Consider the following 23,689-nt stretch of genomic DNA (forward strand, 5'->3'; position numbering starts at 1 on the left):
AGTAGAAAGCATAATGATGTAACAAATTATGGCAGAAATGAGACTTCTGTCCATGTAGTGTGGGGGTAGGGTGTCCCCTCTTCAGTTCCCCTCTGAGTAAGATGTATCAGACACGTCATTGCAGAGAACTTGGGAGAGAAAACAATAGGAGGATGACTTTTTTAAGGGAAAATATCAGTAAAAAAAAAACCTTGTTGACGGTGCAAGTCTGTGTTTCTACAAGGGGTCAAGGCTCGAGCAATGCCCAGCTTATTCACTTCATCCCCTTCCTCTGATAAAGTTGCCACGACTGCTGATAAAGCCTCTGTTCTTAAAAGCCTAAAGGTCTCAAAAATTTAAACTGAGAGTGCTACACCACAGAAGAAAAGAAAAGGCAGTTAGAGGATGCTCGGGTCCTTTGGCTTGGTCAAGAACATGTTCCAGGTGCTACTTTGGGCCTTCTGCCTTTTCATCAGAATCACACCAGTACTGCCGATGGGTGAGTGCGTCCATGGGGTATCCTGCCCTTGGCCCATGCTTGTTGCCACTCGCTACTGTAACCTGGGATCCAAGAGCCAGAACCCTTCAACACTGGCTGGAGGAGGGCCTTGAGGTTTTAGAATCCCTGTTGGCCTGTGAGAACTTGCTTGTACAACATAAACTGGGCCTCTTTTCTCTTCTGTTGATTCAGTCTCCTGGATTTCCACAAGTCTGGCTGCTCCACTAGTTTCTTGATGCGTTCATCACTAGACTAACATCTCCTAGGTCTAGTCATTACTCTAATGCCTTGCAAGAAAAAATACTAAAATGGAGGTGTTAACATCTCAAGGCTCTTTTTAGGCAAAATAAGACAGGAATTCAGTTCAGGGTGGAGTTTCCTTTTAATTGTTGTTTAATTAATCCATCCCTTCTACTATCTCCCCCTGCCTGCTCCCCCCCCCCACACTGAGCATTTAAAAAAAAAAAAACTGCAATCCATAGCTGGATAGCCCAGCAAAACAAATTCCCAAGTTGGCCTGGGAGAAGAGAAAGCTTCGAGGATGATTTGATGATCTGTATTAGAGGTTTTCACATATAATAGACTGAGTTCAGTTCTCACACTTATTAATCTCTAGTAAGGGCAGGAAAAGTGGGTTTAAGTTATAGCATAAGACAAGAATTAGGAGCTTTCTTAAATCCAAAAATGGCTATTGAAGTAGATTTTTCAGAATTTTTGTGTCTTTTTTAAAAAAATTTATTTTCATTTCTATATTATCCTCCTCCTTCCGGCTTCTCCTTGATCCATTAAGAAGGTAAGAAATATAAGACCCATTTTACATATGAAGTCATGCAAACTATATTTCTACATTAGCCATATTGAGAAAGAAAAAAGAAAGCAATAAAAATAAAGTGAAAAAAAAATGCTTCAATCCACTCAGCGTTCAACAGTTCTCTCTCTCTGGAGGGGGATAGCATTTTTTATCATGAGTCATTTGGACCTGCCATGGATCATTGTGTTGATCAGAGCAGCTAAATCTTTCACAGCTGATTAACATTACAACATTGCTATTACTGTGTTCTCCCAATTCTGCTCACTCTACTTTGTATTAGTTCATCTAAGTCTTCACAGGTTTTTCTGAAACCAGGCTTTTCTTATTTTTTTACAGCACAATAGTATTCCATCATAATCACATAATATAATTTGTTCCACTATTGTCCAATTGATGGGCATCCCTCAGTCTCCAATTTTTTGCCACAGCAAAAAGAGGTGCTGTAAATATCTTTGTACATGTGTATAAATGTATATTTTTCCCTTTTTCTTTGATCTTTTTGAGATACAGACCTAATAGCAATATTGCTGGGTCAAAAGGTATGTAGTTTTCTAACCCTTTGGATATAGCTACAAATTGTTCTCCAGAATGATCGGACCAGTTCATAATTCCAACAAAGAATTACTGTATTTATTTTTCCAAATCCCCTCCAGCATTTGTCATTTTCCTTTTCTGTCATGTTAGCCAATGATGAGTATGAGGTGGTACCTCAGAACTGTTTTAATTTTCATTTCTCTAATCAATAGTGATTTAGAGAATTTTTTCATATGAGTATAGATAGCTTTGATTTCTTCTTCTGAAAAATGCCTGCTCAGATCCTTCAACCATTTGCCAATTGAAGAAAGGCTCTTATTTTTATAAATTTGGCTCAGTTCCCTATATATTCAAGAAATGAGACCTTTATCAGAGAAACTTGCTGTAAAAGTTTTTCCCCAGTTTCCTGCTTTCCTACTAATTTTAGCTGCATTGGTTTTGTTTATACAAAACGTTTTTTAATTTCATGTAATCAAAATTATCCATTCTACCTCCTGTATCTTCTCTATCTCGTTTGATCACAAACTCTTCCCTTATCTATAGATCTGACAAGTAAAATTTTCCATGCTCCCCTAATTTGCTTATATCACCCTTTAGGTTTAAACCATGTATTTGAGCTTATCTTGGTATACACTGTGAAATGTTAGTCTATGCCTAGTTTTTGCCAAACTGCTTTCCAGTTTTCCCAGCAATTTTTGTCAAATGGTGAGTTATTGCCCCCAAAGCACAGATCTTTGGGTTTGTCAACACAAGGTTACTGTGGTCTTGTTTAGTGTGTGCCTGATCTATTTCATTGGTCAATCACTCTATTGCTTATGCAGTATCAAATTGTTTCAACAGTTATCACTTTGTAAGATACTTTGGGATCTGGTACTGCTAAACCTCCTTTGCTTTTTTCACCCCATTTTTTCCCTTGATATTCTTGATCTTTTATTCCTTTAGATGATGAATTTTGTTATTTTGTTCCCAACTATAAAATAATTATTTGGTTGTTTGGTATGGCACTGAATAAGTAAATTAATTTAGGTATTCTCATTTTAATTATATTGGCTCAATTTTCCCCTTGAGTAATAAATATTTCAATTGTTTAGATCTATTTGTGTGAAAAGTGTTATAATTGTGTTCATATAGCTCCTATGTGTTTCTAGGCAGGTAGCTTCCCAAGTATTTTATATTGTCTGCACTTATTTAAAATGGAATTCCTCTTTCTATCTCTTCTTGCTGGGTTTTGTTGATAATTTATATAAATGCTGATGATTTGTGTGGGTTTATTTTATATTCATCTATTTCATTTAGATTGTCAGTTTTATTGGCATATAGTTGGGCAAAATAGCTCCTCATAGTCACTTTAATTTAATCTTAATTGGTTGTGCATTCACCCTTTTCATTTTTGATACTGGTAATTTGGTTTTCTTCTTTCTTTTTTTAATCACTGCCTTCTGTAATCTACCCTCCCTCTTATCACCACCCCCTTTCTCTTAGCCTCTTCCCCTCCTACTTCCCAGTTGGGTAAGATGAATTTCTATATCCAACTATATGTATTTGTGTGCACATATGTATATACGTATATGTGTGTGTATATTTTTGTTGTTCAGTCATTTTTCAGTCATGCCCAACTCTTCTTGACCCTAGTTGGGAATGTGTGTGTGTGTGTGCGCGCGCGCACATACACACACACACACACACACACATTCATCTTTGAACCAGTTCTGATGAGAGTGAGGTTCATGAGTTGCCTGCTTCCCCATTTTCTCCTCTATTGTAGTTGTTTAGAGGGCTTTGTACCTTTTTTTTTTTTACCAAGCTATTAATTCTCTTTTTTGTAATTTTCTTGCATTGTTCTCATTTATTTTCCCAGTTTTTCCTCTACTGCTCTTATTTGATTTTTAAAATCTTTTTTTTTGTTTTGTTAAAAATCTCTTTTTAAAATTCTTCTAGGAATTTTTGTTGGACTTATGTCCAATTTGCATTTTTCTTTGAGGTTTTGATTGTAGATGTTATTATGTTGTTGTTGTCTTTTTCTGAGTTTGTGTCTTGATCTCCCTCGTCAGCATTTAAAAGGGGGGAAAAAGCAGCTTTTCAATGGTCAGATTCTTGTCTAGTTGTTTGCTCCTTTTCTCAGCCTTTTTCTTGACTTTGACCTTTACATCAGAGTTGAGCTTCCATAGCTAGATTTGGGAGTCTAGGTTTTTGGTGCTTCTAAGGTGGTGTGAGTTCTGGTCTCTACCCTCCTGATCTGTGCCCTGGTACTTACCCAAAATTAGGACCTCTGCCACCTTGTGACCACAGACCATAACTTCTCCTCTCCATCTTGGAACTGTGACCCAGAACTGGGTAAGTGGCAAAGGAGCTACCACATGGCCCCTGATCTTGCACCCATTGCCAGCACAAGGGTCCTCTGTAATCTCTTCTGATGAGGTGTTTAGTCCCTCTACTATCCTTAAGCTCTGAGCACTCCTGGTGCCGCCATGTTGTTTCTTCCTCTTTGCATAAAAGGTTTTTTTTTCTTTGGTAAAAACTATTCCTTGTCCTAAAACTTGGTCCTAGTATTGCCCATTTAAGAAGTGGGCTCAGCTCGTCCACACAAAAGGCACCCCCTTTGAGCGATTCTCTCCATTTCCAGCACTGGATCCCTGCTCTGCTTACATTAGCTTGAATGAGCCATGGAGAAACACCGAACACCAGCTGAAGGAGGACGATGGTCAACCTGCCTGTGACAGTCATGTGGATGGGGAGTGGTACCGCTTCACAGGCATGGCCGGAGATGCCATGCCCACGTTCTGCATTCAAGAGAACCACTGTGGCACCCACGCGCCCATCTGGCTGAATGGCAATCACCCAGGAGAAATGGATGGCATCGTGCAACGCCAGGCCTGTGCCAGTTTTAATGGGAACTGCTGCCTCTGGAACAACACTGTGGAGGTCAAAGCCTGCCCTGGAGGCTACTATGTCTACCATCTGACCAAGCCCAGTGTCTGTTTTCATGCCTACTGTGGCCGTAAGTAACTTCTCTCTGTTTTTTCCTCTCCCACTGAGGCAGAAGAATTACTGCTATCAGAGAAAAAGTGAAAAGGAAAGGGGTTATGAAATGTATTGCATCTAAGGGTTCCTAGAGACAGAGCTACGACTAGGGTGAGGTGACTGGGATGCTGTCTCAGGGTACAGAAGATAATTGATATCGGAGGGCATACTTACTCCCCCTTGGTCATGATCCTGTGGCCTGTTGCTACCACAAACTGACCTCTGTGACACCACCTGAGGTGAAGCACTCCTCTCCTAGGGCATGTCCTCCCCTACCTCCATAAGAATAGGCTGTCTCTTTCCCCCAATCTGACTGCACCCAACAGTGTTAGACTGTTCCCACACCACCACCCTTCAACTGAATTTATGCTGGGAGCCAGAATTTTTCGTTAAGGGTTTGCCTGGGGATCATGTAACAGAGAGCCTTTCTATTTGGTATTTCTAACAAGAAAATTAAGCCTGTTGGACCAAGAGTCTGTGAGACATTCCTGAAGGATAGAGAGGTAGTAACTGGAATCATGCTATCAAGTCATTCTTGTAATATTTTTTTCTGTCACCTTGGTCTGACAAAATTTCAGAAGAGAAAATATTCTGGTCAGTTAGAGACTGTATCTACAAGACAGAAATGTCAGTGCTTCTCCCTTGGTACCCTCAGAGTAAAGTTGGGAAAATCATGATCATCTACTTAATTCCACTGGCTTCAGGAAACCATCATGGCAGCACTTTGGATAACATCCCCAAAATGGGGATGGTATACACCAGTGAGAGTCTCTAGGCCCTTTTCCCTAATCATCACTATGTCTCTGGCCTTACTGCAGATTTCTATGACATCTGTGATGTGGTGGACTGTCATGGTACTTGCTCTAACTCTGAATGCACATGTTCTGAAGGAACCATCCTGGGCCCGGACCAACAAACCTGCCTGGGTAAGAAAGCAACAGTGAGGTGGGGAATTGGCCAACCAGGTAAAAGGGTCCAGCAGGCAGTTGGAGATACGAGATAGACATTGGAGGACAGATGGAAGCTATGTTTAGAGCTCTGGAGTTGTCTGTGTGGAGATGATAACTGAAGTCACAGGAAGAGGGGCAGTAGATCAGGCCAGTAAGACTCAAAGGGCAAAAGAAACTGGGTGAAGGTGTGCATCTGCAGTTCTCTGGGCAGAGCAGGGCTCAATCCTTCTGCCCTGCCAGATCAGGGGTAGAATCGAAGCGGGGTTTGGTTTATACTGTGATTAGATGAATAGGGACAGTCTAGCACTACCTAAAGAAATTCTCTACTAAAGTGGCACCAGGGTATTTTTATCTTTCTTGGGCAGCAGAAAGATAGGGATAATGGGCAATTTGAAAAGAATCCAGGGCTGCTTAAATTACTTCTTCCACTCTGTGTCTTAGAGAAATCATCAGGCTGAAGATCCTAGCAAATGGGACAGCCTTTTCCTTTCCCCTGATATTTTCTTAATTCAAAGGGAGCGAGATTAAACTAGGACTAATAAAGACCGCCCTGCCTGGTGGCACCACCAAAAAAACCCACCAAAGATGGGAGAGATAATTAGGGGGCCATTCTTACTGGCCAGATATTTTAATTTGTAAATTCAAATCAATTCAATATACAGTTATGGAGTACCTGCTACATCCAAGATACTGCCTTATATACCCTGGAGATAAAAAGTTGAAAATGAAAGTCACTGTCCACAAAGAGGTTACTTTCTGCTGAAGTTATAACATGTATATGGATAAGTAAATCTAAATTATACACCAGGTAATTTTAGGAGGGAGAGAACACAAACAACAGGACCGTGGTGAGAGGGGAGGAGAGAAACAGGGAGCCTGGGCTAATCCTAGAAATAATCTTGGGATCCTAAGAGGCAGAAATGAGAAGTAAGGGCAGTGCAGGCATGGACCATCTGTGAGAAGACATCAAAACAGGAGAAGGAATGTCACATATGGGAAACAAAAAGGCCAGTTTAAGTTTTATGTGTGAATGTGAGAAAAGTGATATAAAACTGGAAAGAAAACCCTTCTGTCCTCATTCCCAACACTAGCTTCTTGTGAAACACCACACATGCCTTAATAAGGGCATACCCATAAGGACTCTTGGTTTCTGCTGAGCTGTTTGTGGGTTTATTCTTCAATCTGTTGACACTAAGGATCTGTGATTTCATCAGTGAGAGATTCAGACGACGTGCTCCGGAAAAACATGAGGGAGGAGAAGTAACTTATTGCTGAACAATCAGAGGTTTTTCCTGGATGAAGGGACGCCTGGGCTGAGCCCTGAAGGTAGCGATAATTAGAGAGGAGAAGGGAGTGCATTCTCATGTTAGGGAAGGCTGCATGAGTGCTTGGAGACTGGAGAACGTCAGGGATCAAGGAACAGTAGTAGCCCAACACTCGGGCCACAAAGAGGGAATTATCACAAGGTGAAAGGAGGAGAAAGTCATATATTTTGGGGCCTGATTATGAAGTTAAAACCCAGGCTAGGTTTTGTTTTAATTTTTTCCAACAGGCAAGAGAGAGCCATCACCAATTCTGGAGCAGTGCAGTGACATGATTGAAACTGTGCATTAGGAAAATAATTTTGGCAGCTTGGATAAAATTGAAAGAGAAAGGAAGCAGAAAAATCAGTTAGTAAGCTATTATAATAGTCCAGAATGAGGTAATAAACTAGGTGGTGGCAGTGTAAGAAAAAAGGATGAATGTGAGAGATGTTATGGAGGTAGGATCAACAGTACCCAGCAATTTATTGAATATCGAGGATGAGAGAATTGGTATAGTCTATGACTCCAAGGTTTTGAGCTCGGGTGCCTGGGAGAATAATAGTAGTTCATCAACAGAAACAGGGAATTTAGGAAGCAGGGCAGATTTGGGAAGGCAAAGATGAGTTCAGTTTTGCATATGTTGAGTCTGAAGATCCAAAACGACAGCCAGGTAGAGGGATACGGCAGATAGTCAAACATAAAGGAAAGGGATTGGGGCCAGGTAGTAGCTTTGGGAGTTATCTGCATGGAGGTGATGACTGAAGTCATTGGAGTAGATGAGATGAAGGAGAGAGCTCAGGGAAAGAAGAGGCTCAAAAGCAGAAACTTGGATCATTGAAGGGTGATAATAAACCAGCCAAGAAGCAGCAGTTATAGCAACAGGAAAAGGACTAAGAGAACAGAGTCACAGATACCAAAGATGAAGAGAATATTAAGGAAGGGGTGGTAGACAGCACCAAATGGTGCAGAAAGAACAAGGAAAATGGAAACAAAACAAGCCGTTAGCTTTGGAAATTAGATGGGGCAATTTCAGTAGAGCTGGGGTCAGAAGCCACATTGCAAGGAGCTGATATGAGTGAGGGATGAGGAAATGGAAGCAGAGGGAATAAGTACAGACTATTCTTTCTAAAAGTGTAGCTGTGAAGGGGAGAAGAGACACAGTCTGATAGCCTGAAGGGATGACAGTGAAGAGAAGGTTGGGCTTGGAGATAAACAGCTTTTCAGGAATGCATGTTTAAGGTCTGTCTGTTCTTTTTTTCCTTGTTTCTTTTTCCCCAGTTACATGTAAAAACAATTTTTAACATTTCTTTTTAAAATTTTGAATTCCAAATTCTCTCCCTTCCTTCTTCCCCAACCCTCCCCCCTCATTGAGAAGGCAAGCAACTCGATATAGGTCATACATGTGTAGTCATGCAAAACATTTCCAAAACAGTCATGTTGTGAAAGAAAATTTAAACCAAAAAAAAACCCTCAAGAAAAGTAAAGAAAGCAAATAAAATATGCTTCAATCTCTATTCCGACGCCATCAATTCTTTCTCTAGGGATGGATAGCATTTTTCATCCTAAGTCCTTCACAGTTGTCTTGGATCGTTGTATTGCTGAGAATAGCTAAGTCGTTACTTTGTACACAGTACGTTTCATTTTGCATCAACTCACGAAAGTGTTTCCAGGTTTTTCTGAGAGCATCCTGCTTATCATTTCTTATAGTAAGGAATCCGTGTTTTGAATAAACAAGGTACACCTATACTACGCACTTGTTAGTATATCCTGACCTGCAAACGTGCCTGCATGTCCCACAGTTTTGCACTGCATATGATTGGAGAGAATTGGCCAGTAGTCTAATTAGTCTTCTATATTTTAGTAGAGAGAAGCTATACTGGTAACCTGCTTGGTGGGTGGAAGGTACTTTGGACCCACTGTGTAATATATAGAGTAACAGAAGGCATGCTGATTTTGCCTGGGAGAATGTAGGTGTTCTTCCAAGGGGTTTGAGTTTCCCTGTAATGGGGACTATCCCGTCTGTTAGAAGAAACCCCCCTCTCCCCTCATCAATTACTGCTTAGTCATGTGTGCTTGCATAATTTCTACTCTACAGATGAAAATGAATGTGAAAAAAACAATGGTGGCTGCAGTGAGATCTGTGTAAATCTGAAGAACTCATACCGCTGTGAATGTGGGGTTGGACGTGTGCTGGGAAGTGATGGCAAAACCTGTGAAGGTGAGAATGGGGGAGAAGGGATTCAAACTAATGGCCAGAATCACGTGTGCAAATTGATAAGAGAAAACAGTGATATTGACTTCCCCATTTCTCTGCAGAGGAATGATTCTCTTATACTAGAGTATAACCGTTGATTTACTGTCCTAATGGGTTGGGTAGAGCGTCAGACCTGGCATTAGGAAGATCTGAGTTCAAATCCCACTTCTGACCCTTACTAGCTGTATGACCATCAGCAAATCTCTTTGTCTCTCTTAGCCTCATCTGTTTAAAAGGGAATGATAATGCCCACAGCACCTATCTCAGAGGGTTGTTATGAAGGTCAAATGAAAAAAGGGTAGTTGATTTTACACCCTGTGAAAGTGCTTTAAGACAGAAGGAAGACAAATAATAAATTCTTCTTTTCAAGATTAGAAATGGGGTATGTATTTTATATAACCAAGCAATAATGAAGCCACAAATTAAAATAATGCTTTGTAGTAGTTATGTAATAGGTGAAACGAAGAAGGCATTTCTACATAATATTCCAACAGCCCCTCCCCTTCAGGATGCCTTTCCTGTTACAGGTAGTTTGTTGGTGTTCAGTCATTTTCAGTCTGACTCTTTGTGACCCCACTGGGGTTTTCTTGGCCAAGATACTACAGTGGTTTGCCATTTCTTTCTCCTGTAAATGAGGAAACTGAGGCAAACAGGGTTAAATGACTTGCCTAAGGTCACAGAGCTAGTAAGTGTCTGAGGCCAGATTTGAACTCAGGAAGATGAGTCTTCCTGACTCCAGCCCTGGCACTCTTCCTACTGCACCACCTAGCTGCTGTCTTCACCTTTCTGGGTCTCAGTTTCCTCATCTGTAAATTAGAAAAGAGAATAACTGTTGGGTAGAGCTCCCATGAGGAAAGTGTCTTGCAAACCTCAAAGGGCTCTGGAAATGAAAGTTGTGTTTTTCCATAAGCTCATTTGGGTCTAGTTGGATTAAATGTTACGACAGCACAGAAAGACCCAAGCGTGACTTGCACCAATATGAGTATTTGAAAGTCTTAGATAAAGGATGTGTTAACTACTGCAGTAGTTATTATGTGCTGCATATGCAGACAGTGCCTCTAAGAACAAGGCTAAATTTATTTGGAATTTTATTGAAATAAATGTAATGGCTTGGATTGTTCCTTAATCTTCTTTATTTTCTGCAATAATCTTTGCATATTTGAGCACTGCAGGAGATAATTAATTCCAAAGGAGGCTCCTGAGGAGCATTCCTAATTATTCAGTATCAGTTTATTAGCTGAACATGTAGTCCATTCATCAGACTTCTCTCAGCTTTGTCATCCATAAATCCATGGATTGAAAAGGAAAACTTTGGCCAAGTTCTACTTCAGGATTTATTTTCCTCTGTTTCCCTTCAGTGACCTGGCTCCTGGTAGTGCAACCACAACCAACTTACCAAAAACTCTTCTTTTATCTAAGTTACTGGAGACATAGAATCTTGAGGTTGGAGCCACAGGGGCTCTAGCCTGAAGCAACACCCTTCTATAACATCTCTAATCAACAGAATCCATTAATCCCTTAGGCCATTTTAATTTCCCCAAAGATGAGAGTACTTGGAATCAGAACTGGTTGAATATTAAAATTTGCTCTTAGCATTTTTCTAAAGAAAAGAAACTTGAGAATTCATCCAATCCAACCTTCTCCTTTTACATGAGGAAATGGAGATTCACTGAATGACAGAACTTTAGAGCTGGAATGGACCTTGGCTGCCATTTAGTTTAACCCAGGGGTGGGAAACCTGCTGCCTTGAGGCCACAGGTGGCCCTCTAGGCCCTCAAGTGTGGCCCTTTGACTGAATCCAAACTTCACATCCTGTGAAAGACCTAGAGGGCCATGTGTAGCCTCGAGGCCACAGGTTCCCCACCCCTGCAACTTTAATCTATATCCTCCAAAAGAATTTCCCTTAAAATATTCCAAGTTGTTATATAGTCTGTGCCTGAAGGCCTCCAAGGAAAGGGAACCCAATAGCTTCTGTTAGGAATTTTTTCCTGATATCCAGCCTTAAATTTCTCCTTTGCAACTTTCCCCTGGCTCTGGCCTGGCCTCTAGCGCCAAGCAGAATGCATCTGATCCCTCTTCCACAAGCAGCACTTCAAATACTTGAAGCAGCTAAATGACTTGTCAGGACCATTCATTCAATTAATCAACATCTATTAAATCCCTACTATGTGCCAATCACTATGCTAAGCTCTGGGGATACAAAAAAGAGGCAAAAGACAGATCTTATCCTCAAGGAGCTTACAATCTAATATGCAACACAAATAAAACATACACAATACAAACAAATATATATATAAAGCAAACTACACATGATAAATAGAAAATAATTAACAGAAGGAAGGCACTACAATTAAGAGGGGTTGGGGAAAGCTTGTAATAGAAAATGGATTTTAGTGGGAACATAAAGGAAATCCAGGGAGGTCACTAGTGAGAGCGGAGGAGAGAGAGCATTCTAGGCGTGGGGGACCACCAGAGAAAAAGCCCAGTGGAGAGAGGGAGGGTCTTCTTCATGGAACAGCCAGAAGGCCAGCGTCACTGAATGGAAGAGTATGTGTTGGGGAGTAAGGTGTAAAAAGACTGGAAAGGTAGGAGGGGGCTAGGCTATGAAAGGCCTTGAATGCCAAACAGAGCATTTTGTAGTTTCTCCTAGAGGTGATAGGGAGCCACTGGGGTTTACTGGGGAAGGGGAAGGTGTAACACATGATCTAACTTGTGTTTTAGGAAAATTACTTCAGTGGCTGGAAGATGAATTGGAGTGGAGAGAGGCTTGAGGCAGGCAACACCCCCCCCTCCCCAAAGTAGGCTATTGCAGTAGACCAGCTATGAGGTGAGGGCCTGCACTAGAGTGGGGGCAGTGTCAGAGGAGAGAAGGGGACGTTTTGGAGAGGTGGTACAAAGGTGAAATCAATAGGCCTTGGCAACAGATTGAATATGGGGGTGGGGGTGGTGAGAGATAGTGAGAAATCCAGGATGACTCCTAGGTCGGGAGTCTGACAAATTGGGACGATAGTGTTGTCTTCTACAGTAATAGGGAAGGTGGCAGGTGGGGAGGGTTGGGGGAGGGGGCTCAGTTTGGGACATGTTGAGTTAGTGATGTCTGAAAAGAGTTTGAAGATGTGAGATTGGAGGTCAGCAGCATAGAGATGCTAATTAAATGCATGGGAGCTGATGAGATCACCAGCTGAAGTAGTACAGACAGCAAAGAGAAGATGACCTGGGACAGAATACCTACATACAGAGGGTAAGATCTGGAAGAGGATCCAGCAAAGGAACAGAGACATTCTTAATAAAAGGAATAAGGAAAGGAAATTTTAACGTTGACTTTTAATATTTTTTCCTACTTGAAGATGCCCAATTAATCATTATTACTGATTCAAACCTGGGATTTCATCCATGTAGGGAACTCCCAATGTGGAAGCACCTTCCACAAAGACAACATGAGAACTTATAGTCTTAGGCAGTCTGCTTAGGTTAAGAGAGGCTCCTGAGAGATGGATTAAGTGACTTGCCTGTGGTCATATATCCAGTACATGCTGGAGGCTAGAATTGAACTTGGGTCTTCCTAAGTCCAAGCACAACTCTTTGTCCAATATACCACAATGTCTCTCATGCAATTAGATAGAAATTTTTCCTCCAGTGGTTTCAGAGGCCAAAGGATTGCCTTTATCTGTTGAATTTATAGCTTCATAAATAGGATTGCCTTGAGTTTATCCATGCTAAGTTTCACAAAGATTAAATTAATTAAATTAAATTAATTAAAAAGTTAATTTATTAATGTTCAAGAGAAACAATATTTTATGCAATCATTGTACACAAAATAATTGAAATCACAACCAGTGATTTTTGTCCCTTCTTGAGCACTTAGATGGCAACCCCATCAAGGAAGGGCCCTTTTTAGATGCTGAGACAAGAAAGTACTCCCAATGAGGCTCTTTTTTGAGGCATCTAGGTGGTTCTGGGCTTGGATTCACAAAGACCCAAGATCAACCTTTCTTAGATATTTACTAGCTGTGTTAATCTGGATATTTTAAATCACCAGAGTGGATTTCAGTTAGGAGTGATCAGGGCTTTGCTCCAGAGCACCAACATTGGGTGGGCGGGGGCGAGGGCAGGGGGAGGGACACAGCCCATACTTCCTGCATGGGAAGAAGGCAAGCTTCCTCTCTGTAATATTCCAAAAACCAGGGCACTGCCTGGTGGTTCTGCACATCCTGGGCAACACAACTTCCTCAAAAAGTACCCTTCGAGGCTCCTATACCTGTGACATTCCTCTCCCTGGACCTGCCTTCCCCTTCCATTTCACCTTGTATGAGATGACCCCTTTCTCAAGTGTTCCCCATCCCCAAACTCACCTACAAGTGAATTTGTCCAATGCGCAAGCATACCTGCTAACGGCTCTGTTTCTATAATGGCACTCAAATGCTATACATTCATCAATATTTCACATTATTGGTCCTCCATTCATCCTCAGAAGACATATGGTTCCTATCTGTAATATCCCAGAGTCATGAGAGAGTGGTTCTAAAGCAGTAGCCTTGATGATGCTTTCCAAAATTGGATAAATTAGTACATTCTTTGAATCTGCCTTTTCCAGTCTCCTCAACAACTTCTTTTTTGCATCTAAGAATTTTTACTGTTCCTCTGGAAGTTTAATAACAGCAAGGTTTGTGTTCTGAAGGTGACAAACTGAAATTATGTTCGCTATAACATTTTTCTTAGGAAGAACATTTTTACTTGGGAACTTGAAAAATGTAATGGTCTTGAATCTTCCCCATAAAGGAAATGTGGGTAAAAGCTCTTTTGGGCAATGTTTCTTAATGTTTTTTTTTATTTCATTCTATTCTGGTTTCGTTTTCATATCGGGCTGTTATCATTGAAAGCCTTAACCTGAATACACTTGGGTTCTGAGATCCCAAGAGCAGCAGGTAATGGACCAGTGGACAATGAATCCAATTCACAAGAGGAGCCAAGATCTTGTCTAGTTGAATTCACATCCTGACAGTAAGAATAACAGATTCTTTCATATTCAATACTGCTCTACAAGCTTTCAAACAGGATGAAGAGAATATTTCGTCAACTGAAATTGGCTTGTTCTGTTTTCCACAAGCTTGGCCTGATTTTCAAAATAGGGAAAATAATAGCATCTACCTCTCAGAGTTTTTTACGTATCAAACAATATACATAAAGCATTTTGCAAACCATAAAGCATTATGTAAATGTTAGCATTACCATTATTATATCACTAGATCACCTATAAGGTCCTTTCCATCTCCAAATCCAAGATCTTATGATAATTGTTTTAAATTAATGAAGGGAGCTTACACACTAGAAGTTCTCTAAACTGAAGAAATCACAAGTCCAGAGCCCAGATCTTGCAAGAGTTTTACTGCAGCATTGCCCTCCCAGGCCAGGAAGTTCCTAGGGTGATATAACTGGCCCACTTGCCTTTTCTGTTTCTGTTGCAGACATCGAGGGTTGTCAAAACAAAAATGGCGGCTGCAGCCATTCTTGCCGTGGATATGGAACAACTTACCAATGTGAATGCCCTCGTGGGTTGGTGCTATCTGAGGACAATCACACTTGCCAAGGTAGGACTTGGGCTATGCCCCAACGTCTATTGAAAGTGACTTAATAGCCTTCTCCTCTCCTGAACCTGCTGCCCTCCAGGTCTCCTCACCCCTACCACCCTTCAATGCAAGCCTTCCTGAGCATAGCATATTCCTGAATCAGTATCCCAGGACTATTCAGGAGGGTAAGAAACTTTCCAGAAGATTTATAACTCCTTAACTTAATTCTTTGAATTTGCCTTTGTATCATTTCTATAGCTTTTATTTACTATTTTAAGTAATAATGATGAAAGAATAGAGAGCCAGGATCAGAGTCAAGTCTGACCTCAGCCACATCCTGGCTGTGTGATCCTGGACAAGTCACTTCCTCTTAGGGCCCCAGGCAACATTCTGAGAATACATCTGTAGAATATCTGCAGATCACTGTTCCTAGTTTATAGAAAATGAGCCATGATGGCTGGCTCTAAATGCAGTAAGGCACACTGGAAAGAGCCCTGAATTTCGCATTAGAAGATTTAGGTTCAAATCATGGTTCTACAACTTGCAAATCACGTATGCCTTTGGCCAGTTTACTTCTCTTCACCTAAGTTTCCTCATTTCTAAGATAAGATTGGGTTAGATGGCTTCCAGAGTCCTTTCCAGTACAAAATTATTGACCCTATGATCACCTAGCAAAGAGATCTAAGTCTCCCTAGATTATGTTGTGATTACATGGCCCAACTCACTAGACTGTGTTGTTACCTGACCATAAACAGACAATCCCATAAATACCTAACCAATATTTATTTTCCTAACAAAGAAGTGAGAAGAATTCGCATGGATGAATGATTCTCCACATAGGTACAACAGCATTTTCTGTTTAATCCTCCAGGGACTACCCCCTCAGAGTAAGAACTTCTCAGTGCTCAGAATGTGATTTCTCCATATTGATTATTATAGGTTTTTTTATTATATGTTGGGCTTTGTCTGGACCCTCATTGGAGACAGGAACTCTGGGGGCTGTCTAAGTTGGAAGAAGAGAATAAGTCACTGTACCTTAAAGGCAAAGCAAATTTTTGTATTAAATGAAAATTAAACTTAATCAATAGTTTGTGGCTTACTAAGTCAAGCAATGACAATCTGAAACCTTTCCCAAACCACACTGACAGCCTCTGTTTTAGGGGGCAATGATTAACAAGAAGGCCACGGGAGTTTGCTGAGGAGGTTTAAGCCTACACATAACAGCACTTTTCCTGCATTGCCAGTAAATTGACTTTATGGGATAAATAGTAATCTTTTAAGAGTTCAGGTCATGGCTTTGTGCTGGCCATATCTTTGGAAGAGATCCAAGCATAGAATATTTTCAAATTCTGGACATGATTCCCCTTAAAACAACAAGAATAACAGAATATATAAGAAATGTATCCCAGAAGGAAGAACTCTTGGGTCATATTCACTGACTTCCTTTGATGTCTTTGAAAGATATTGGAAAACACTAACTCACATAAACAGAATCTTAGCCAACTCAAGTGACCCTAAGGCAAAACTCTTTCCTCGCAGAATCTTCCTTCCCCCAGCCCTTGCTTAGGTTTTCTGGTTGTGCCTGAAAATTGTCACCTTTCTTTCAGTCCCTATGAGATGCCAGTCGAATGCTATTGAAGTGAACATCCCCAAGGATTTGGTTGGGGGTCTGGAGGTCTTCCTGACCAACACATCTTGCCGAGGAGTTTCCAATGGCACCCACATCAATATCTACTTCTCCCTCAAGACCTGTGGCACTGTGGTTGACGTAGGTTCCTCAGGAAGGGAGGACATGGGGGATGATACAAGGACCTAAAGCTTGGGAAATGGTTATAGATTGAATGTTTTAAGTCACAGATAAAATAGACCCATAATAGGGAATTTAATTCAATTTAATGAGCATTTACTAAGCACCAACTGCGTGCCAGACACCTACATAAGAGGTAGCAAGGTGAAGTGGATGGAGAGCTGGCTTCAAAGTCCTCGGGGAACTTACATTTCACTGGACTGCACTTCACCCATGAAATATTTGAAGATATTTTCATGAGAACATCAAGCCCAACTTCTGCCAGACTTTTGGTTACTTCTCAAAGTTGCAATCTCTGCTGCTCTCTCTTAGAATCCCATATTTCCAAATATCTACTGGATATATATCCACCAAAATGTCTCACCAAAACCTCAAACCCAACACATCCAAGACTGAACTCATTATCTTCCTTTAAAAACCTGCCACTCCTTCTAACTGTCCTAATTCTGGTGAATGGCACCATCATTCTCCCAGTCTTTCAGATTTGAAACCCTGCATTCTTTTGTGTCCAATACAGAATGAAGTCCCCCTAATCCTCTGTCCCCTATTTTATCTCTAAATATGAAAATTTTCCTGCTCCTGCAAGGCTCAGCTTAAATGCTACCTTCCCCATGAAATCTTCTCTGAGCCCACCCAAGTAGAAGGTTTGACCTCTTTTTTGGGGGCAGGGCAATTAGGGTTAAGTGACTTGCCGAAGGTCAGTAGTGCCCATTAATGCCAGCTAGTACATGTGTCAAGTGTCTGAGGCTGGATTTGAACTCAGGTCCTCCTGACTCCAGGGCCAGTGCTCTACTCACTGTGCTACCTATCTGCCCCAACCTCTTCTATGAACTTAATTTGTATTATAGTTATTTCTGTCCGTATTTCATGCTTCTACTAGCTCATAAACCTCTGTGTTAGGGATTTTGTTGACTTTCATCCTAGTATCCCCAGTTCCCAGAATAATACCTTCTACACAATATACACTTTAACAAATATTTGTTGAATTAAATTGAATTTTTAATTTTAGAACACAGTGAATGATATAGAATATATAGAAGAGAATCAGATTAAGGGTAGAAAGTTCATTCATTTATCCTTTATTCAGCCTTCTCTATTCTACAAAATACTACTCTGACGCCTCATCACGGCATGTAGGTGACCCTGAGCACTTAAAGGCTGTGCACAAAGCAAAAGTCTGATAGACACTACCATAATGAAAAATGTTCAGGTATAGTACCTGTGATAGACTATATAACCAGTTTATTTGGTGCTGAATTATTTAGCAATGACGATTCACAAAACAAAGTAAGATACAGAACAATCTTTAGTCCTGTGCAGGCTCAGTCCACATCTGCAGTGAAATTCATTCAGTCAACACAAACTTGAAGTATGCAATAATTTGCAAAAGGGCCTATGGGAAATACAAAGAAGCACACAACACCATCTTTACCCTGAAGAAGCTTGCAATCTAGTTGGGGAGAGCAGAAATACATGTGGGGAAAAGTCAATAATTAGTGCCAAATATATGGTTTAGACAATAGGTGTTTTAGGAATTGACCAGAAGGGACTCATAGGAGCTGTCTTGGTCAAAGAAGCCTTCATGGAGAACCTGAACTGAGCCTCAAAGAACATATATGATTTGGTAATGTACAGCAGAGATGGTCTGGCAAGGGAAAAAAACATGAACAAAAGTTCAGAGATGGGAATGAGTAAGCTATGATCTGGAGTCAATGAATAGATCACCCTCTTTGAAACAAAGGGTTAATTTGAAAGTTGTAGGAGATGTAGTTGGCACCAGATTACAGAATACCTAAAGGCTAGGGGGAAAAAGAGGTTAGACTTTATACCATACTAACGGCAAGAACTGAAGGTGTTTTGACAAGTATTGATGTGGGGTTGTGCTTTTTTTGTAGTTATTGTTTTAAGAAATAGTGTTCTAGAAACTTTATTCGTGCAAAGGTGTATAGCTTGATTCGATAGATAGCTATTTGCTGTTGCTGTTGAGTTGTTTCAGTCACATCTGATCCTCCATGACTCCACTTGGGGTTTTCTTGGCAAAGATACTAGAGTGATTTGCCATTTCTTTCTCCAACTCATTTTACAGATGAAGATCTTAGGTAAACAGGGTTAAGTGAGTTGCCCAGAGTCACAGAGCTATGAAGTGTCTACAGACAGATTTGATCTCAGGAAGATGGGTCTTCTTGACTCCAGGGCCTGCACTCTATCCACTGTACCACCTAGGAGAGAGACAGAGAGAGGGGCAGAAGAGAGAGAGACAGACAGAGACAGACAGAGAGACAGAGAAAGAGAGAGAGATCCTTATATATAACATTAATGGTTTGCACTCCATACTTCTAGGTAGTCAGAGCCCAAACCAATGATTCTAGAACCTAGGGCAAGGAGAACAAAAGGTATCATCAAATCAACTTTTTAAGACAAACTCAGTTGGGTAAGGTGAGGAGACCCAGAGATCCTAGGCATTCTAGTGAGAAGAGAACACAGAGCACTACCCCAAAGTGGGAAGACTGAGACCTTGGTACACTTCAAGGCTCCTGCTAAGGAGGAGCAGAGGGGCAGAGCCCAAAAGGGTAGAAGGTCACTGAGGGCACAGTCTTCATAAGGAAGAAACAATACCTTCCTATTTTATCTAATTATTCTTGCTGACTAGGCACCAAGAGGCAGAAGTGTAGAGGACAGAAGACTAGCTTACTTCAAGAACTGCTTTTAACACAAACTAGCTGTGTAACCTTGGACAAACTATTCAAGTTCTCAGCACTCTAGGCAACTAAGTTTCAGATGTTTTTCCAGTACAATCCACACTGGAATCCCCCTATACCAATTAAGTCATGGTACAGACCAAAACAAAACAAAACCAACAAAAAACCAGGTTCTAAGGTCAGTTGTTTCTATGCTGCAGAAGGAGTGCATGTGCCTACTAAATTGCACTATCCTGGGCAAAGACCCTAGTTACAACTTGATGAAGAATAGTTAAGTCTCTAGAGTCACAGAACCAGGGAGAAGAACGTACAGAAGGTTGACCATCTTGATGTCATTCCTAAAAGTAAAAGAAGCAAACAGAAACAATCAAAAGCTGATGCCTGGGTCTCCTGGGGAACTAGGACACAAATAGAAATGCCTTCTGGGTAGGGGGTGGAGCACTACAACCATAACAGCTTCTTTCTTCCTCTACTTCCTCCCACCTTCAGGTGGTGAATGATAAGATCATTGCCAGCAACCTAGTGACAGGGCTCCCCAAGCAGATGCCCGGCAGTAATGGCGACATCATCATCCGTACCAGTAAGCTGCTGATCCCAGTCACCTGTGAGTTCCCTCGACTCTACACCATTTCTGAAGGCTACGTGCCCAACCTCCGTAATTCTCCCCTGGAAATCATGGGACGCAGCCAGGGTATCTTCCCCTTCACGCTGGAGATCTTCAAAGATAATGAGTTTGAAGAGCCCTACCGGGAGACACTGCCCACCCTCAAGCTAAGGGATTTGCTCTACTTTGGTATCGAGCCCCTGGTGCATGTGAATGGTCTAGAAACCCTGGTGGAGAGCTGTTTTGCAACCCCTACAGACAAGATTGATGAGATCCTCAAACACTACCTCATCCGAGATGGGTATGTATCTCCAAATGATCCTCTCAGCCATTTCATCTTGCTCTATTCGTGTCTAGCTGCACCAATCTTGAGATAATACAGCACTCTTGGAAGCCTTAATCATTTAAAAAATGAACTTTAATTGATATCTTTTGCTTTTATATTCACCTTAATGCCTAAATATGCCCCCCTTTCCCTCCTCATTGAGCCTCATGAGCCATTGTCCTGTAACAAAGATTAGGGGAAAAAATCAGTTCAACAAAACTAACCCGCATATCAACTATGTCTGACAGTATATGCCAAGCTCCACATCCTTTGCAAATGAGGGAGGGACATGCATTTTTTCTCATCTCCTTTTAGGTCATCCTGACCATTATATTTACAAAGAATTGAGTTTGGGGTTTTTTTGGGTTGGTCTTGCCATTTGCGTTGTTGTAATCTTTGTGTACATAGTTTTTTTAGTCCCACTTTTCATTCTGCATTACTTCACAAAAATCTTCCCATGTGTCTCTGAAATATATATATATATTCTTCATTTTTCATGGCATGATAATATTCCATTACAATTATATACCAACCAGTCAATATTTATCAAATACCTACTATGTACCAGGTACTGCGCCAAAAAAAAAGAAGCAGTCTCTACCATCAAGGAGCTCACAATCTAATGGAGGAAACATCAAACAAACAAATATATAAAAACAGGCTATATAGAGGACAGATAGGAAATAGTTAACCATAATCTAATTGATAAGGAAGTCCTTTATTCTAAGTGTTAGCACTCAGAGCTTTCCTAACAATCCTTAGTACCTTTAGGAATACTGTGAGTCATTTGTGGCACCTACCACCTATGAACCAGGCAATCGATGCCTCTATAATTTCAATACTTCAAAGAGCTATAATTTTGTCAATGAGATTATTCCCTCTGCTGTTTGCAGATCACAGCCCCTCTCCAACTGAATAAATGATCTTTGGAAGCTTCTGGGACCAAAAAAATTCATCAACCCAGCCTATGTGGTGACGAGGCTCTCCCAACTTGCATTTTATGGTTTACAAAGTTCTTGACATACCTGATCTCATTTGATCGTTGCAAAAAGTATCATCCGCCTTCCATAGATGAGGAGTCAGCCACCATTACCTGCTGCTTTTGTCCTCTAGAGGGGGTCAAAGCTTCAGTAAACCAATGCAAGCGTCCAAGGGGCCAAGTTCAGCCCTCAGTCAAAAGGGTTTGTTTGGCCTTGCTAATAGAGTGTCTCTTGAGAGGCCAGATAAGTTCAATGCACCACTTCATGGTTACATAAGTGTAAGGGTAGAGGTGGAGAATAGAACCAAGTTGTCTCTCCCAGTGGTCCCTTCCCATCTCCTATTTCCATTACTTGAAATGGAAAGCTTGTCATTCTGCACTGTAGTGATAAGCAAAGATAGGATCTCACAGGAAATTATCTCTTATCTTGGTGACCTTAACTTTTCCAAATGGAAAGCAAAAGCATTGGATTTTCCTGTATCATTCCATTTTTTCTTTTTAATTAAAAAAAAAAAGCATGAGCTTTGTACAGAGTAGTTTAATGGCCATATTTACTTTTAGCAAAAATAAAGGCATAATAAAAATATATCACTTGTCCAGAGAAGTTCTGTAAATTTTGGAACATAACCAAGAAAACAAAGAAGGCCTGCATACAACCAAGATAGCAACCATGAAGCCCATGCATTTTACAGTAAAGCCCCAGGCCCTTACTTGAATACCATTTAGTCTTATTTCAGACAGTTTGAAAGCTTAGTTATCTTGTTTCTTAGCCTACAGAAAATAACAAGCTGCAAATTAGACAGAGGTGAGAAACTCCACGGGTAGGCATCAACTCAACATTCCGAGAAAAGGTCAGAGAAAAAACCCACAATCAGACACAATTCAAAAAGCATAGTCTGGGTGTGTGTGTGTGTGTGTGTGTGTGAGAGAGAGAGAGAGAGAGAGAGCGAGAGAGAGAGAGAGAGAGAGCGCAAATGGCCTCAAACTGTAGTGGCTTCCTTCATTTTAATGAGAGCAATTATCAAGTAATTCATGGACACCCTCCCAATTTTAACCCTCCTTTGTTGACCAAAATATGCCCCCCAAAACAAACACTTAATTGTTTAGTAAACAGCACTTACCCAAAGGAGAACAAGGTGATGGGTAGGTGTTGTGAAGGCAAGAAAAGGGAGGCAGGATTGTGTTCCTTTCCGGACCCCATCAATTCAGGAAGGATATTGGTAATCTGGTATGTGCCCAGAGAAGGGCAACCATAATGGTGCAAGGTCTTGAGTCCACGTCATATGAGAATCTGTAGAAGGAACTGGAGATGTTTAGCCTGGAGAAGAGATGACTCAGGGTGCTTCTCTTTTAGTATTTGAAGGCTGTCTTGTAGAAGAAGTTAGATTTGGGCCCTTTGGTCCGGAAGAGCTGATCCAGGAGCAATAATGGGCAGAAATTGTAAAGAAGCCAATTTAGGCTAAAGCTTTAAAATGCACTAAGACTTTTGGGAATCCCAGTGCTTCCTAAGACAGAGAGTAGTCCAAGCAGGACTTCCTCCGCAGGAGGAAGAGGCTTTTCCCTCCTAGGAGGGCTTCAGACCAAGGCTGGAGGACCACTTGGGTGTAATGGGGATTATTTGGGGGACGGGGTGGACTCCAAACGGAGCTGCTCCCGGTTCCCGTTCTTCTGACTCCCCACTTCTGATCCTCGGTGGAGGGTCTGGGCCACTGAGGGAACTCCCCCAGGTTTGAGGGAGCAACGGCTCTGGCCCATACCCTCCAAAGGCCTGCCTACTTCTTTCTCTGACTCTCAAGCACTTGGCTGTTGGTTGCACTTCCCCAGCTGATGGGAGGAAGAGCTCAGGCTGCACGGGAGGTTCATCACCTGCCCGCCATCGCACCTGGTACCTTCGGTATTCCTCCGCCTAGGTAGAAGGCCCAACCTCAACCTGATGTATTCCTCCACCTGTGTGGTATATGTGTGTGCGTGTTGGCACTGGGATCTGCTATGTTCTACCTGCTGTGTGTTAGCCCTGGGGCCTTTCTATTCCTACACGCGCGTGTTTGTGCGTGTATTCCTCCAACTATGACTGGATATATGTGGGGGGGGGGAGGAAGGAGTGAACGCTGAGACCTGTATATTCCTCCACCTCCGTGGAGTGTGTCTGTCTGTGCATGTGTGTATGTGTATGTGGGGCGGGGGGTGGAGGATTGGAGGTGTCGTCTATAATACAAAAAAATAGTCTATGAAATAGTCTATATGGTGAAAATAAGTAAATGACTGTTGTTCATCATAATGAAAATCCATAAAGTGCCGGCGTAGCAAAGGTTGAGTGTATTGTTGTTTTGGGAGTATCCCGCATTGCCATTTCTTT

General features: G+C 41.4%; 1 protein-coding gene across 1 annotated transcript in view; it reads left to right on the forward strand.

Moving 5' to 3' along the window:
• Positions 1-275: 275 nt before the first annotated feature.
• The window catches only part of OIT3 (oncoprotein induced transcript 3), a 31,286-nt gene continuing 7,872 nt past the window's right edge, over positions 276-23,689 (forward strand). The window contains exons 1-7 of the mRNA XM_036736307.1: positions 276-478; positions 4,447-4,821; positions 5,663-5,770; positions 9,194-9,316; positions 14,818-14,940; positions 16,527-16,687; positions 19,915-20,330. Coding sequence (XP_036592202.1) covers positions 385-478; positions 4,447-4,821; positions 5,663-5,770; positions 9,194-9,316; positions 14,818-14,940; positions 16,527-16,687; positions 19,915-20,330 — 1,400 coding nt within the window. The 5' untranslated portion in view covers positions 276-384. The remainder of the gene's footprint in view (positions 479-4,446; positions 4,822-5,662; positions 5,771-9,193; positions 9,317-14,817; positions 14,941-16,526; positions 16,688-19,914; positions 20,331-23,689) is intronic.

This window comes from Trichosurus vulpecula, chromosome 8 (assembly GCF_011100635.1).
Source record: "Trichosurus vulpecula isolate mTriVul1 chromosome 8, mTriVul1.pri, whole genome shotgun sequence".
NCBI classification, from domain to species: domain Eukaryota; kingdom Metazoa; phylum Chordata; class Mammalia; order Diprotodontia; family Phalangeridae; genus Trichosurus; species Trichosurus vulpecula.